This window comes from Calypte anna, chromosome 3 (genome assembly GCF_003957555.1).
Source record: "Calypte anna isolate BGI_N300 chromosome 3, bCalAnn1_v1.p, whole genome shotgun sequence".
NCBI lineage: Eukaryota > Metazoa > Chordata > Aves > Apodiformes > Trochilidae > Calypte > Calypte anna.
Window position 1 is genome coordinate 111,646,991 of NC_044246.1, and position 17,379 is coordinate 111,664,369.

The 17,379-nt window shown below is 41.2% G+C and overlaps 1 protein-coding gene across 1 annotated transcript in view; it reads right to left on the reverse strand.

Annotated features, from left to right (window-relative positions):
- Positions 1–17,379, reverse strand: part of PKHD1 (PKHD1 ciliary IPT domain containing fibrocystin/polyductin) — a 272,533-nt gene that overhangs the window by 133,963 nt on the left and 121,191 nt on the right. The window contains exons 38-42 of the mRNA XM_030448416.1: positions 8,714–8,921; positions 7,555–7,712; positions 5,766–5,960; positions 4,775–4,900; positions 1,706–1,839 (exon numbers count right to left, since the gene is read on the reverse strand). Of these exons, the coding sequence (XP_030304276.1) occupies positions 1,706–1,839; positions 4,775–4,900; positions 5,766–5,960; positions 7,555–7,712; positions 8,714–8,921 (821 nt within the window). The remainder of the gene's footprint in view (positions 1–1,705; positions 1,840–4,774; positions 4,901–5,765; positions 5,961–7,554; positions 7,713–8,713; positions 8,922–17,379) is intronic.

The following is a 17,379-nucleotide window of genomic DNA, read 5'->3' on the forward strand; positions in this document are numbered from 1 at the left end:
AAGCTGAGCCCCTGGCGATCTGCTCAGACAGCTCCAGGGTAAGTCAGTGCACAACAGTACAAAAACTCTGTGTTTAGTGGAGCTGAAATTCATGTGATTCTGCCTGGTTGTTGTATTCTTTAACCACATTTGATGGTCTTAAAAATGATAAATATGCCCTTGAGGGAACTGCAGAAAAGTCCTCTCCTTCCTGAGCACTGTTGTCTTCATACTGACGTACGAAATATGTTGGTCTCTTTTTCAGCTTCAAATTTAAGTACAATTCTTTACTCTTGGAACAGAAGCCCAGGGGGTGATTAAGTCTTTACATACACTTAACAATTGGTTTGGTTTCTGTGGGTTAGCAATAGAATAGGTCAGGATTATTTTATTTTTTTTTACTTGAAAATGTGCATTTGTCATAAGTGAAGCTGTGCTAAGGTTATTTTCAGTGAAATCCCAGACTTAAAATAGCTGGGAAGGAAAAATGGTTTCAAATGGGTGAAAATATTTTTTTTCTCCATGAAACACATAAAAGTAGCCCATTATTCTGAAATGTGACTTGAATAAGGGACAACATGAACTAAGGAAAGCATTAGAGAATTAGTGAATTAAAAGACCTTCACTGTGCATAACTGTTTCTATATGAGGGTTGTTAATTTGTAGCTTTTTTAGAGTTCAATATTTTATCATCATTTAGAATAGAGAGGCTTGGTTTTTTTTAAAATCAATGTTATTTTCATAGGGCAGGGAATGCATTCTCCTTTTAAGCCTGGAATACAAATCTTGGACTGTACCTAAGTTGCCATTTTCAGTCCAGAGAGAGGTACATTTGATATTGCCAAAGTTTAGTGTGTTCATCATCAGTCCATTAAAACTGAGGTTTCTTTTTCAATAATAACAGAAGAAAGGAAACATTCTAGAGAAGTTTAGCCTAACCTTTTTTTTTTTTTTTGGTGAGGAAATCTGTGAGTATTAGATGAAGAATCTCATTGCAATATTTTATTCCACTCAAGAACAGTAAAATTTGCCCATGAATGCCACTCATTTTGTAATATGTGCTTGTTTTAATGTCCCATCACAAATACTGTTTCTGACAGCTCAGCCAAGGAGCAAATGTTGTGCAATGGAATCATAAAATCACAGAATGTCAGAGGATGGTAGGGACCTCCAGAGCTCACCCAGTCCAACCCCCCTGCCCCAGCAGGATCCCCCAGGGCAGGACACACAGAACACATCCAGGGGGGTTTGGAAAGGCTCAGGAGAAGGAGACTCCACAACCTCTCTGGGCAGCCTGGGCCTCCCTCACCCTCACACTCCACAAGTTTCTCCTCAGCTTGAGCTGGAACTTCCTCTGTTCCAGCTCCAACCCATTATTCCTTGTCCTGTTCCTGGGCACCCCCAAAAAGAGATTGGCCCCTTCCTCCTGACACCCACCCCTCAGATATTTAGAGACATTGATCAGATCCTCTCTCAGCCTTCTTTTCTCAAGGCTTTTCTCAGGTCTCTCAGTCTCTCTTCCCAGCAGAGATGCTCAAGTCTCTTCATCATCCTCACAGCTCTCCCTTGGACTCTCTCCAGTAGATCCCTCTCTCTCTTGAACTGGGGAGCTCAGAACTGGAAAAAGTATTCCATGTCTATGATCTCCCAGATTAATGAAGCTCGGTACCATTCTGATAGCTTTGATTAGAAAGGAAATATTATGTTATACACCTGAATTTCTTACCTTGATGTGGTTGGCAGGAGCCCTGATGTAGATCCCTGCTGGTGACAGCATCTCAATGTTGGATAAACCATCTGTTCCAGAAAGGCCCATCACTATGTTGTTATTGACTCTGTTGCCCATTTCCAGTCCATCTCCTTAAAACAAAAGGATGGATAAACAAATAAACAAGTAAGTTAAAACAACAAAAAATTACAAAAAAGAAGGAAAGGAAAAAAAAAGAAACTGAAGTGTATATGAAGCTTTGAACCCTCTATTATACAAATCACAGAACTTGCCAACTGTCCCTGGGTAAATCTCTTTGAAAACCAGTTAGAAACCTGTGTTTAGCACATGGCAGAAGATGGCTATGAGATGGTCAAAGTCTGCCATGATATCTCAACCCAGTGGTGCATAGCATGGAAAGGGGAAAGCTGGGTGCTTCAGAAATGTCAGAAAGCCCCAAGCAAGATCTGATCAACACTGAAAATATGATTTAAAAAAGCCAAAAACCCCACAGTTTCTGCCACAGAGCTTGCACTCCAGTGAGATAAAAACAGGCAGGGAAAGGAATATTAAAATGCATATTACACAAAGAGGCACTAGAGACCTTGGTGCTGCAGTTCAATGTGCACAAAACCCTGAACCAGGTGTCAGGTGTTATATTTGAGCATAACACCATACTGAAACTCAAGTTTATGGAGAAAAATGAATAAAGGGAATATTATAAAGCACTTTTACTGCTGGGAAAAAAAAAAAAAAAAAAGAAAAAAAAGAGATTCAGCATGGGGAACTGGCTCACCTGTGCACACACAGACATGCTCCTGGCAATACTAGAATTCAAAGTTCTATCTGCCTCCTGTCTCTCCATCCATTGCCCTACTTACATGTAAGAAAATTGCTAAGTAGGTTTAAAAACATTTGATGCAACTGTGCACAAAAGTGGAGGGATTGCTACCCTAAGCAATGAAGTAGGAAAAGAAAAAGGAAAAATCAATCAAAAAATTGATCCCACAACTCAGAGTCCAAATAAAGACACAACTGTATACATCCCCCCACTCTGCTATTTATTTAAATCTATTTAGTTTTGTTTATTGAACATAAATTATGCTCTTTGGTTATGCCTGTTCAAGTTGTGTCCCAAATACAGATTCCCAGTCACTACTACTCCAAATGTAAACCAGTTCACAGGAAAAGTGATGTCCTCTGCTTTGGGGCTTGGCAGTAATTTTTAGCTTTCCTCTTAGTCTTTTGAACTTTTCTCCATTTTTGGAACAAGATCCATTTAGGAAATATTTCTTTTCCAGGCTGTATTTACTATAGTGCCACTGCCAGACAATGAACAGGATTCTAAAGTTCTCCTTTTGATAGCCACATAGGTTTTCAGGGTGGCATAAAAGGTCTTGGTGTGTCAATTAATTTTAAGCCCAGAGCAAATTTTTATGACTGTCTTGCAAACTCCCTGAAAATAGGGGTTTTATATGAAATCACTGAGGGAGTCCAATTCTTGAGCTACAAATAGCCAACTACAATAAATATACCTTCACAGGCAGCAAAATGATCTATAAATTCATCCATCAGCCCCTCTGGAGATGCTGACAGTGAAGCCATTAAAGACAACTTGGACATGAGGTGTATTTGGGCTGAGAATTCAATGGAAATGTTCAGCTCAGCCCTAAGTCCTTTAGCTCAGATCACAGGGTAATAGAATCATAGAATTGGCTGGGTTGGAAGGGACCTCAGAGATCATCAAGTCCAACCCTTGATCCACTACCACTGCAGTTACTAGATCATAGCACTGAGTGCCACATCCAGTCTCTTTTTAAATATCTCTAGGGATGGAGAATCCACTACTTCCCTGGGCAGCCCATTCCAATGGCTGATCACCCTCTCCAGAAAGAAATTCTTTCTAATATACAACCTAAACCTCCACTGGCACAACTTGAGACCCTGCCCTCTTGTCTTGCTGAGAGTTGCCTGGGAAAAGAGCCCAACACCCCTGGCTCCAACCTCCTTTCAGGGAGTTGTAGAGAGTGATGAGGTCTCCCCTGAGCCTCCTCTTCTCCAGCCTGAACAACCCCAGCTCCCTCAGCCTCTGTGCTCGATCTGTGCTCAAATCCCTTCACCAGCCTAGTTGCCCTCCTTTGGACCTGCTCCAGATACATGTCCTGGCCTGAGTGAGCCAAAGCATCCCACTAGAGAGGTTTTGTTCTGCTTCTCCACAAACACCAGGACTCTGCATCAGCTTGGGAAAGTCACTGCATCTCTCTGAGCATCTCTTTGTCTGCAAGATGTGAGCAACCACTCTCCTTGGATAGATCTCCTCTGTTTAAATCCTAATCTATCACTTCTCATTATGTTTCTATTCAGGACCCAGCACAGGGACTTACTGTGTGTGTGGAACAGCAGAATCAGGACTGAAGGCTTCCCCCCACCCCTGGTCTCTGTTTATCTTAAAATTTGTCATTTTTATTCCATCTGTGATAGAAAACAAAAATCGAGCTTCATCTTTAGGTATTCAGGCAACATGAGATCCCAGCAGAAGATGCTGCAAGCCAATCTCCTGATGGTTAGTTAGGAGAAATATTTTGTTGTTTAACATTTTTGTTGCTCCAAGCTCCAATTTATTTAAGTGCTAAATCCATTGCTTAACTTTTAGCATATGCTTTCACTCCATTATCTTCTATGTCAAATGACTAAAGTTAAAGGTATTTATGCTCTTAAATGCCTTGTTGAACTGGAGCCTTAAATATTGCATCATGGTGCTCTTCCAGAGACAGATGAGTTACCTAAAAAAAGAAAAATCTCCTCCCTCTTGTAAACTGAAAAAAAAAAAAAAAAAGTGGTCCATATCACATGAAGACTGACCTGAAGAAACAGACTGGTCAAAAGAAAACATCTGCTATGAGTGGCATGTGGAATAACTGGAGTCTTATTACAGATTTACTGATACCAGAAAATGCAGAAGATGTGATTAAAACTCTCAAGGTGCAGTTGAGGACCTGCCATTCTTTCTTCCAAAGGCATTTTCATGCAAGTAATAATCAGTACATGTTCTTACAGGTAAGATAGATCTCTTCCTGCCTCACTTACCCAGTAGAAGCCCATGGCCTGAAATGTTGTAGAAAACATTACTGTCCACACTAAGATTTGAGATCCCTCTTAGATGGAGCCCTTGGCCAAAGGAGTCCAGAACACAACAGCCACGTATGTAAGAGTCTGGAAAGAAAGTAGTGCTGTGAGCCAAAAAAACCCACAAAAAAACCAAAAAAACCCCCCAAAAACTCAAAACACTGAATCTTGAAGGTTGGAAGGGGTTTATTTTAGCTCCCCAGCCTTTGATGTTGTGCAATAAACATTTTGAATATAGGGTAAGATCCCAAGAGTGAAGGTGGGTGATTGAAGTGAGACTGAAGGAGAAGAGGAATGATTTAGAAGGGCAGGGAGAACAGGGCTGGTGTCTTGTACACCTTGTCTAGCCAAGCATGGTCACCTGCCCAGTGTACTCCAACATCATGGCCAATGCTGCCTTCTGCCACCAGGAAGCCTCAATCCTCACTGAGTGTTGAACATGGGATAGAGAAGGGATAAGTGTGGGTGGGAAAGTCCCATCCAGTATCCTTAAAAGATTATTTGAGCCCACAAAACCTCCTCCACATTAGTCTACAGAACCCTCATTGCCACTTCCACAGAGATGAATTTCACACTTATCAATACCAAAGTCAAAATAACTTAATACATTCCTTAGCCTTCAGGTGATAAAATTAAATTTTAGGCTACGCTACCACACAGCCCTGAGCCACATCTGGGCTCTCTCACAGTATATTAATGCATTAATTTCAGAGCTAGAGGTAGAACTTCAGCTCAGAGGTGTGGCATAAAAATAAAATACTATTTTAGGAAGAAAATGTCCAGAGATTCAAAGGAACTAAAGCAGCTTAGAGTGCTTTTCTTGGGCTTAGAGTAGAGGTGAGGGCTATTTTTGGTTTTTACTTTGGTTTTTTTGTCAATCAACCTCTGAGATGAGAAGTCTTGGAGAGAAAAAGGTTTTGGGCAGAAAAAGGTGGATGTGCAGCCTTCTCACCTGCCATCCATGTGTTGCCAGCAACAGTCAGGGCACTGAGATGGTGCTGAAACACTTGGCCCATATGGTGGAATTGGACTCCATCCAGGCGGAGCTGAGTCGTCTCTCCCTGGAAAGCCTCCACAACCACGATGGCCCCCAGGTCCCGAGCCCCCAGATGCCTTTCACTCCGCTTGTACAGACACCTGGAGCCACCTAGAAGACAACCTGATGAGAGCTGACAATGTTACTCCTCTGTGGTGACCGTAGGATATGAAGAGTGTCCCAGGCAACATCATGAGAACCACGATGTTGACTCAGTGAGACCCCATCTCCAGCATGGATCTTAAATATGGGCCCCAAGATAATTAGCCACAGGCAAGCATATTTGATACCCCCTCTTAACAATCCCATGGTTCCTTCTCTAAGAGTCTGGACTTTTTTAGAGAGAGATGTATTAAAACCAGCAGGAAGCTCTGGTAGTTTTATGCCTTGGAAAATTCCTTGTGTTCGATTTTAAATAGTCCTGTGCATGGGGAAGATGGATTTGACATTGATTTAGCTTGGGTGAGGTTCTTGAAAAGAGGATTGGGCATGGATGTACTGAACTAAATTGAAATGAGGACATGTTGAAATTCCCTTGCAACTCTTGCTCTCTCCACTGCCCCTGCAGATGGGTGAGGGACTGCTACTGCCCACAGTCTTCAGAGAAGGAGATTAAACTGTAGGGCTGGGGAAGGACTCAAGTCCCCTGAAAGGCATCCTTCCATGGCTCTGTGTAGGGTATTTTGGTTCTCAGAGATTCAGGCTACAAATGTGCAAGTTGGGCTTGTTCAGTGGAGGGGCAGAGGGGATTTCAAATTCCAGCCCTGCTCAGTAACACTCATTTATCTTTTAAAGAAGGTAAATTAACCACAAAACCCACGGCCCACTCATCTTCTGGTGACTCCTCTGAGAAATCCTCCTATCCTTTAACTCAAATAAAAACCTCAAACTGTTAGCACATTTCAGAGACTCTATTTAGGAGTTCCACAGAAAATGGACCATAAATCTATGAGTAATATAAGCAGTTGGCTGCTGGATATCAAATGAAGTCTCGTGTCACAGTCTGAAAGCCCAAGGCATTTTATTTTTAAAGGAAACCTTACAACTGGGTTGCTAGATAACCTAACTCTCCTCAAATTATAATCACTGTGTCTGATTCTTCTTCTGGTGTAAATCCAGAAGCTACCTGTCAAACTTTATGGTGTTTCATACAGGTAAAGTTAAAGGACAACTGAGATACCCAGCTCAGTTACAGCAGCAATATGCTACAATATTATATGCTACAAGAAGCCACACCTGTGTTGTTTTTTTTTCCTTGATATCCCTGAACACTAAACAGCATCTCAATATTTTACACTATTGAGTACAAACAGCATTGGGCTGTTTTGTTTTTCCTTCTTCTTAAAGTGACTAAATAGTAAACACAATTAAAAATTTAATATATTATGTACACTGAAACATGTTTTCAGAAGATACTTTCTTCTCTACACCCTTAGGCTCAGGCAAAACGAAAGGGTCTTTCCCAAGATGGCTTGAAACAACAATGCAGAAATAATACATGGGAGATATTACAATGAAATGCAGTTCCCAAGACTTCACACTTCAATGTCAAACAATGTTTGGAAAGATAAACACACTTTCCTGGTGCTGGGATGTCTCAAAGTGATCCTATTAAGAAAGATTTCTAATACACAGCGACACCACAATGTAGCCTAAACAGTGATTTACCTCCCAAATGTGTTTCTGTGAGAAAAAACCTCCTCACCTCTTTTCACACCTGCTTTTGCACACTCTCTGAGGTGGGACATCCTCTCTGTGGTGACATTTCCTTGTACAACAACTCTTCTGCTTATCAGTGCCACCACAGCACTCAAAGGCAGGGGTTGGCCATCCACCCATCCTTCTCCCACACTGTGGGAGTACCTACGGAAAGACACACACACAATAAAAAAAAAACAAAAAAAAAAAGGCACAAAAGCACCTCCACCTCCCAGATGGCAAGAATGATGTTTACCCTAAGCCTCTGACTCCAGCTGCCCAAATTCAGAGCTGGGTTCAGTCCTTGCCACAAACAGTGGCATATTTCCTTCCAACTCCTAACTTTCTGTGATGTTATGATATCCATTTTATCAGCATGTATTGGCCAGATTTATTTTTCTCTGCCTGTGTTTGCTTTCATCTTTTTTTGTCTCTCAAGCTCACAAACTTTCCTTTAGCTAATTTAAGTTGACACTAAAATATTTCAGTCTTGGAGTTTCCTTCATCTTCCCCCAAACATATTTTGGTGAAAAACATCAGTGCTTTCTTGCCCAAATATTTCTGAAAATGATACTATTAGTCTTCCTGGACATTGGAGTTGAGTTTCCTCCCAAATAAGTCACGTTTCAATAGTTGGACAGTGGATGAGGATAAGGAGTTCCAGCACCTTCATGTACAGAAAACAAAGAGAGCATAAGGCTCACTGAAAACACAAAAGCAGTATTTCCAAACTGAAGTAATTAATTTGAGTCTGTAGTTTATCATCTTAAGTATATCAGTCAAGGAGAGAGGTTTATGTATTAATTTAATCTTTTTCTTTACAGAAGTCAGACACATTTAGTGAAAAAACTCCACTTTGTCAGGAAGAGAAATTGTAGGAGAATTCTTTGTCAGCCCTGTGCCACTGGACTGTCCTGGCCATCAGTGTTTTCTGCTTCAAAGGTTTCCTGAGTTCATGGTTATGATACAGAATTTAAACACAGAAGCATTCAGGACTGAATGTCCACTGGCTTTGAGGGGTAATGAGGAACCCAAATATCTCTGGCCACTTTTGTTAAAGGGATTTGTAGAGTTATTATGCCCCAAAGGAAACTGCAAATCCTCACCTTGACCAAATTTTCCCCTGGTTTAGCTCCCCTGCTACAGAAATCCCCTTGAAAAGATACCTGAGTGGAGATCTGAGGTACAGCTCTGTGTTGTTCACAGACTCAATAACAGCCACTTCTTCTTGCTGCTCTGCATCCCCAAAGCCTGACCTTCCCACCACGATTTCATCCCCAGGTTGCCAGTCAACAGGTTCCTGCAGCACTAATAATCTGTCATGAGCATGAGCTGATGAGTTCAGATGTGTGAAAGCTACTTTGGGCATCCAGCCTGAAAAGAAAAAGAAGAAAAAAAAGAAAAGAATACTTTAAAAGATGAATTAGTCAGGATTAAAAAAACAGGAGCATGATGCTTTGAAAACACTGCCTCGTTTGGATCCTTTCACAGTGATTTGTTTTTTTTTTTTGATACTGTGTAGGAGAGACAGCACTAATGCTGCAAAAGAGGACTTGTGAATATCTGCTTGGATCAGAAATGCAATGCTTCCCAAACAACATCTTCAGTTTGTATCTTTGGTCTTTATTGGTCCCAAAAAGATAAAAAAAACCAAAACAAAACAGGCAGGCAAGAAGTTTCCTCAGCTGGTGATGGGAGCTTAGGTTTCATCTTCTTCCTCCAAACTGTCTTCCCTATGTGAGAAATGGCCTTTTCTTAAACACCCTCTCTAGCCTGAAATAAAGAAGTAAAACACCTCTGCAGGGACCATCATCCTTCTCCAAGTGCAAAAAGGTTGAGAAAACTGGGTTTGTTCAGCCTTGAGAAAAGAAGGCATAGAGAAGACCTTATTATCATATCCCAGTACTTAAAGGGGGCTACAAAGAAGAGGGAGACTCCCTGTTCACAAGGAGTCCCATGGACAAGCCAAGGGGCAATGGGCACAAGTTGCTCCTGGGGGGATTCTGGAAAGAGGAAAATTTTTCACTCTGAGGACAGCCAGACCTTGAAATGGTCTCCCAGGGGACGTGGTCGATTCCCCCAACTTTAGAAAGCTTTAAGTCTCAGATCAACAGGGTGCTGAGACATCTCAGATAAAAAATAACATTAGAAGAGTTGAACCAGATGAGTCTTGAGGTCCCATCCAACCTGACATTCTGTGATTTTATGGAAAAGCACTTTGCCTTATCAGATTTCCCCATTAAGTGTCAAAAAAACCATGCAGTGAAACTAAGCCCACAAGAAACCTGCATTCACAAACCCACAGGCTTCTATTAGCAATGTTTAAGTGATGTATGGAAAGACAAATATCACCAGTTTCAAAACATTTTTAAGAGAGACCAAAGATTGCTCAGTGAACAACACAAAGTCATCCAGAAACTGCCTCCAGTGGAGGAGCCAAAATGAGGCTTCATCTTTTAAAATCTTGGATTTAGGTGGCTTAAATGTTTCTTATTAAAAGAAACTGCCTCATTCTTTTCCATCCAAAGCAGAAATAACCTCACATACCATTTGAAATATTGTAACTTCGGTGTTTTTTCCCATAAAACTTAAATCTTAAAGAACACTTCTGAAACACTCTTGGTAAGTCTGGCCAGATTTGAAAACACTTTCAACTTTAGAAGCTGAAACCTAATTTAGAAGTCAGGTACCACCCCTGGGGATAGGTTACAGGTTTGTCAAGCAGAGGGTATACATGGGGCAGTGTGACTGAAAAAAAAAAGACCCCTCTGTCTAAGCAGAGGCCACCACTGGAAGGGAACTACAAGGCTGCAACTTCCTATATCACCTCCTCTTCAGTGGACATACAATGAGCCTCAGCAATGGAACATCTTACTGCTTCATCCACCTTCCTTCATTTCATGAACTTTAACTCCTGACATTTCTTTCTCCCTTGCAGGCTTTGGAAGAGATTGGTCCAGTGAGATCCAACACTGAACATCACCAGGGGAGAGCATGTGCCTCACACACTCACTTTTGGTATCTTTTTCCTTCCCTCTTTTGCAATAGATCATAATTTACCTTTAGCTCACAGCAAGATACTGTCCTCTCTGGTTGTACTGTAGAAAAGTAATAACACCAGAAATCACTGAGGGTAGAGGCTGCATCCAATATATCTTTTTCAAATTATTTTAAGCAAGCTTCCTTCTCCCCATTTTCTGTTTCAGTTTTTGTTGCTCATACTCTCGCATTCCAGATCTTCCTTTATTGAAGGTGGAAGTAAGGAGGAAGAATTCTTCCAAGCTGAGGAATTCACAGCAGAATGAGAGAAAGAAGAATCAACTCTCTGTACTGTGCCATTGGGGAGTATGTTTGAACACCTGCTCTGCACATACATGAGTTGAAGGGAATCTAAACCAAGCTGAGATATTTCTTGTTAATTATGTTTTATTTTTTCTTCAGTAGGAATTGAAATTTTTCATTTTACAGTTCAACAAACATCTCAGCCATCCTTCACTTCTGCTTTGGTTCTTATCAAGGAACGTTTTCAGAATGCTTCAAACAAATTTCAAAGAATCATAGAATGGGTTGGGTTGGAAGGAACCTTGAAGATCATCCAGTTCCAACCCCCCTGCCATGGGCAGGGACACCTCCCAGAAGACGAGGTTGCCCAAGGCTCCACCAAACCTGGCCTTGAACACTTCTGTGATGGAGCAACCACAACTTCCTTGGGCAACCTGTTCCAGTGTCTCACCAACTTCAGAGAAAAGAATTTTTTCCTCATGCATAACCTAAATCTACCCTCAAGTTTCAAACCATTGCCCCTTTTCCTCTTGTCCTCCCCCAGCTTTCTTGTAGGTCCCCTCCAGTTATTGAAAAGCTGCTATAAGGTCACCTCAGAACATCTTCTCCAGGCTGAACAACCCCAACAACCCCAATTACCTTCAGATGAAACTAATGCAGAAGCTATTATCCAGTAGGACATACAATAGACTTTAGATACTAATAGAACCAGACCAAAGTGGCTCTACAGTAGCCACAAAAACAGTGTGGACCCTCTATCCTCAACACCTAAATCATTCTCTCTGCAGATGTTCTCCACACTGTTTTCTAATGCAGACATAACCAAAGCCCACCTTGTCCCATTCATGAGCACAGGCATCAAAGATTTTCTCTGTGAAGCCTGATCCTCCACACAGCTCAAAAAACCATTCCTCTTGATATCAGCCTTTGTGCATTCTTTTAGCAGGAGCAGCCTCATCATCTTTATTAATTTACCTTCTTTTATTGAGTGATCCTCATGAATTTTTAGGACTCCTGTTGTCCTGGTTTGGGCCAGGATAAAGGCGATTTTCTGTCTTGTACTTTTTGCTTTTAGCTAAGTCTCTTGTAAGTAGTTGCACTTGCTGAAATGAACAGCAAGTTTCTCAGACAGTGTGTGCTTCTAGGATTGATAACACTTGATGTTTATAGTTACTGCTAGAGACTGGTGTGCAGAGCCAAGGACACTGCTCAGCTCTGAGGAAAACATTTTACCCTCCAGAAGGAGTAAAGAGGTCCCACCTGAACCCTCCTCTGGGGAGGAACAAACAAGATAGATGCCAGAATTGACCAAACAGAGTATTCCATCCCATACACGTCACACTCAGTATAAATTTGAGGCATCACCAGGGCCAAGCCGGATTTCCGGATTTCCTGCTTCCCTTCCTTCACCTGGCATCCTGGAAGGATTCCATCCATTCGTCTGCCTGTGCTCCTGATCCATGCCAGCCCATATCTGTGTGTTCCTGCCTCCAGTTCCCGACTGCTGCCGACTCCAGGATTCCAGCCTGGATTTTCCCAGGGCTGCCCTGCAGCCTCAGTGGTGACGTGAGAGTTATTGGGGAAAAAGGGGGAAGGATGTGGTTTCCATTTTCCTGTATATTTGTATATATTTAGTAATTTTCCCTATTTATCATTACTGTTTCATTAAAGCTGTGTAGTTTAGTTTCCAACCCATCAGTCTCTCTCCCTTATTCTCTCTCCTTTCTTTATCAAGGAGAGATAGATTAATAGAGAGCGTCTGTTACCTGGTTTAATTGCCAGGCCAGTGTTAAACCCTGACAGCTATAAAAGCTAACAACTGACAGCAGCCATATGCATGTTGAGCAGCATCCCATTTTTCTCCAGCCCTGGACATTTTGTTTAAACAACTGATTTGTTTGCTCATGTTAATGTGTGTGTTTGTGTTCATCTGTGTGCAGACACAGAACTGACAGCCAGGGCGTACAATTGTCAAGCACATACTGCAGCAGCACAGCTGGGAGACAGCTCTCAGCCTTCAGAGGTGCAAAAAAACATCCTGCATTTTAAATATGATCTAATGGAAAAGTCAGAAAGACAAAATTTATTAAGAAACATCTTCTCAAGTTTTGGGGTTTTTTTTTTCTTCTAAAATAATAGTGTTACAGAATCACACACTCACGTTAGCTGGAAAACACCTTCAAGATCATCAGTTCCAACCATTAACCTAACACTGAGAAGTCCTTAATTAAGTCATATCCTTAAGTACCCATCTGTGAGCACCTAATAGTGACCTTCCAGTATCTGAAGGGGCTTACAGGAAGGCTGGAGAGGGACTGTTTGCAAGGACTTGTAGTGATAGGACAAGGGGCAGTGGTTTTAAATTAGAGAGAAATAGATTTAGATGGGATGTTAAGAAAAAGTTCTTTACCACAAGGATACTGGAAAAATGGAAGAGGTTGCCCAGGGAGGTGGTTGAGGCCTCATCCCTGGAGGTATTCAAGGTGAGGCTTGAGGAGGCTCTGAGCACCCTGATCTGGGTGAGGGTGTCCTTGCTGATTGCAGGGGGTTGGACTGGGTCAGCTTTAGAGATCCCTGCCCACCCAAACCATTCTATGATTCTATGTATATATAATTCTTAAATGCCTCCAGGGGTGGTGACTCCACCACTGCTGGTTATCCCAGGTATCCAAAAAAAAACCACCCCTTTATTTTTTTTTTCCTTTTTTCTTTCTTACTCTGCTCTCCCAGTCTCCCTTTCTGGCTCCCACTATTCAGTTTGGTTTGCCTTTTTCCTGAAGATTTAGATGGGGTAAATTATTTCTCTGTATGTAAGATCTAGTTCCAATTTCCAACACTTTAAGTATCATTTTTTAAGAGAAAAAAAGAAGTCCATCAGATTCCTCTATGCTTGCTTCACATTTGTACTTTCACACACAGCCATAGAGCAGATTGTCCTCCAGTCCAAGCAGCACAAGTGCCACACAGAGTTTGGTTAGTGATGCTTTTCCGATCACTTAGAAGGGACCAGAACTGAGGCTTCTTTGCCTTAACTAGAATATATTCCTAGCCCCATGGTTTTGACAGGAGCCCATCACACAATGACACACTCACACAAAATTGTACAACACTGTCCCTCATGCAACCATCATCCATACCCCTTTTGAAAACAAATTTACAGCTGGTAACCACAAAACTTCACTCTTGAGTTTGTTCTTTTGTTCTTTGGGGTGTTTTTTTAAAGTAACTGTAACATTGCTACCTATATCTCACAAAGTTCCAGCTGTAGGAAAACATGCAAGCCCCATGCTCTCCATCAGGTTTAAATGAAGATGGCTTGAAAAAGAGCACAGAAGCCACCAAGCCCCTTAGTCACTATCTCTGGTGATGGCTGCAAATCCCTTGTCTTAGTTTGGAGACTTTGGGTGAGTTTCAAGCACCTAAATGTGTCATTTTGGATGAACAACTGACCTCTGGATGCTGTTCCAGAAAGCCATTGGTCTGACATAAGTCTTCTGTTGTGTCTGTCAGACATAGGTAGGCACCTTAGATACCACAGGAGGCTTCAAATGGTCCTTGATGCTAAAGATCAGGTAAATCAATGGCCAAACAGCTGGCAGACAGGCAGCTCAAATTTTTCCTGCTTCTTGAAGAAGTTTCCAGGTCTCTGTTTTCCAGGGTGGGCTGGTTGGATAGGGGAAATCACTTTTCAGAGCCACTCCTACATCCAGCTTTTAAATGGGGAGGTGAAAAGTGCTGAGGGGATGATTTCCAACTGGGAGATGACCTTGTTTCCCAGAGATTTTCTCCAGCTTCTCTCCTTCAAAGAACCAGTGGGCTCTCTAGAAATGTCATGAATACCTCAATGGGGTTCCCTTCCAACCTACTATTTGTAGGAACAAAGATCCCTGTCTCTGCAATCTCTGCAGGGCCAACCCTGGAGGTCCAGAGCCCTCTCTCTTGTTTCCCCTTGAAAAACAAATTCTGTTTCAGAGGAAAGATGTGGGGTTCAAAAAATAAATACAGTGACTGGGACTGGGCTGTGCAGCAGGTAAATAAATGAGCTGGTTGAGAGTAGGAGGTTTAAAAGACCAACAGCTGCAGTATATTTAAATTATTACTTCCCTCAAAATAAGTATTACAAGCAGAAACACTCGAAAGTCCTGAAAAATAGATGAATCTGTATAACTCCTCAATTATTGAACTAATTTTTAATAATTAACTAGACTCAGATTGGGAAAAAAACACATCTTGAGATCCAAAGCAGAAGTTCCTTCATATTAAAGGGACAGGACAGAGCCTTTAGACTTGAAATGCTGTTGCAGGCAAAGTATTGAGCATTTTACTAAAGGACTTGACAGAAACTCCTCTAAATACTAAGCAGAGCAGAACCATGTTGTCAGCTGGCAGCCCCAAAATGCAAGGGACTTACTAGCAAATTCCAAAGTGGATTAATCCCAAATTGTAGCATAAGGAACATCTTGGCACCAGGTTCCTGGTTTGTGCTTCCTCTTGGAAGCTTGAAGATGCAGTCTTTAAACCTGACATAATTATTGAGAACGAGATAATTCTGATGTGTTCAATGCTACTCTCTTTTTTATGTCATGCAGAGAAGAAGAAAAATAGTAGAAATTTCCTTTCTTGCACAAGCCCTTACCACAAAACATTAAATAAATCTACATGGGATGCTCTATGACTTCACTGACAGATATCCCCAAGCCCTAAGTGGTTCAACCAGAGATGAGGATTTGACCTTGACAGAAAATGTCTCAGAATCACATCAAAACTCAGAAAACCCAGCAAGGTGTGTCAGGGCATCTTTATCTCCAGGGTTTGTCCAACAAAACTCCCAAGAAGGTTTGTCCACAGTGTGAGTGCTGTAGATTCAGAGTTATTAGGTCATTATTTACAATTCTCTGATCACAGAAGACATCATTCCCTGTTCCACATCATTCCCTTTTCCAAGTGCACACGTATCAGTGGGTGCTGAAAATTTAAACTGGTTGTTGGGAGAGCTATTTCTGGTCACCCAGTTTGAAAGCAGAAGATAAATCCAGTTGTATCTGCCCTAAAACCAAGAATTTTTGGAACACTTGTTGTCACCTATCTTTAGATACCCAGAGAACCTCCTAAAAGACACTGGGAGCAACCAGTCTGAGGTACATCCAGAGCCAGACAGAGATGGAAAGTCTGGATTATGCATGGGAGAGCTGGTAGAAACTCCTTAAATGTCTTTTTAGGACTGGTTCCAGCCCTAAGCCTGTCATGGGACTGTTGATCTTTCTCCCAAAATTCATCCAAATGATCAATCTTCCTTTTTTAGCACAGGATAGTAGACTTTGAGCCCTTCTCCTCAGACTACACAGGGTCAGGATCCTGCTACATCTCCTTTTACTCCTATTTGCCACAAATTAATTAACTTGGGTTTGGAACACACAGTTTGTAGTGTTGACAAACCATAAACCTCTTTTACACCTTTTTACAGCTTATTGGTGCTTTAAAGTTGAGGTAATGAGATCCCTTTGTAGCACAAAAGGAATTTACAAGAACTGCAGGGCTCAGACACACAATTTACTTAACTGTGACCATAGAAGTTATCCTGCAGATTATCTGTCAATCTGTTGTAGCTGTGCTGTAAATCTTTAGTTTAGTAAGTTTAGAACTTAAAATTCCCATGAACAAAGTGAAAAGAAGCAAGCAATTTACATCTTGCCCCCCCACCAAAAAAAAAATATATATATTTTTGCAGGAGATAAGAGCTAAAAATGTAAATCAGTGGGTTATAAATATGGTTAATAAAAGTCAAAAAACCAACAAAACATAAAAAAGAACAACAAAAGCAAAAAAACAAGCACACAGACAAAAAAATCTCAACAAAACAAAATAAAAAAATTAAAAAAAAACCCAACAAAGAACTAAAAAAAAAATCTCAGACCCCACACCACCAGTATGAAAATCTCTGGTAATAAAACAAAAACCAATTTATTTCAGCATTTCAGGTGTCAGACTGCCTAAGGAATTCAGCTTCCTCTCCACTGTCATAATCTCTTATGATTCCCTTTTCCCTGCTCAGGCTTAGCTGGGGCATCCCTAAAATTTCCAGACCACCAAGTGATAAATGGAAATACATCCAGTGGAAACAGGTGCTTCCAAGAAGAAATTTGGTTTTTAATATACTTTTAGATCCAGAACAGAGACTTTTTGCTGCTGCTGCTTTAGTTAATAAAATGAACAAAATCATATCATGAAAATAAAAAATAAAAAAGCTCATATATGTGCTCTGGCAAGGAGCTTGGACTCAATGAGATTTCAAGGTTCCTTCCAACCCCTAACTTTCTGTGATTCTATGATATTATAATGGATAAAATCCCTTCAGATTTTAGGGGATAAGTTAAGAAACTAAAAGAATAAGTTTTTTTCCTCTGTATTCTCCCTGCTCAGGTTAGCACACAGCTGTGCTGCTCCAGCTTTCTGTAGGCAAATGACCTAAAATGACCTTAAAGTCCCAGATCTTTAATCAAGTACCTGGAGAAATTTTTTTCCTGAACTTGGATATGATGAAGACTTTATT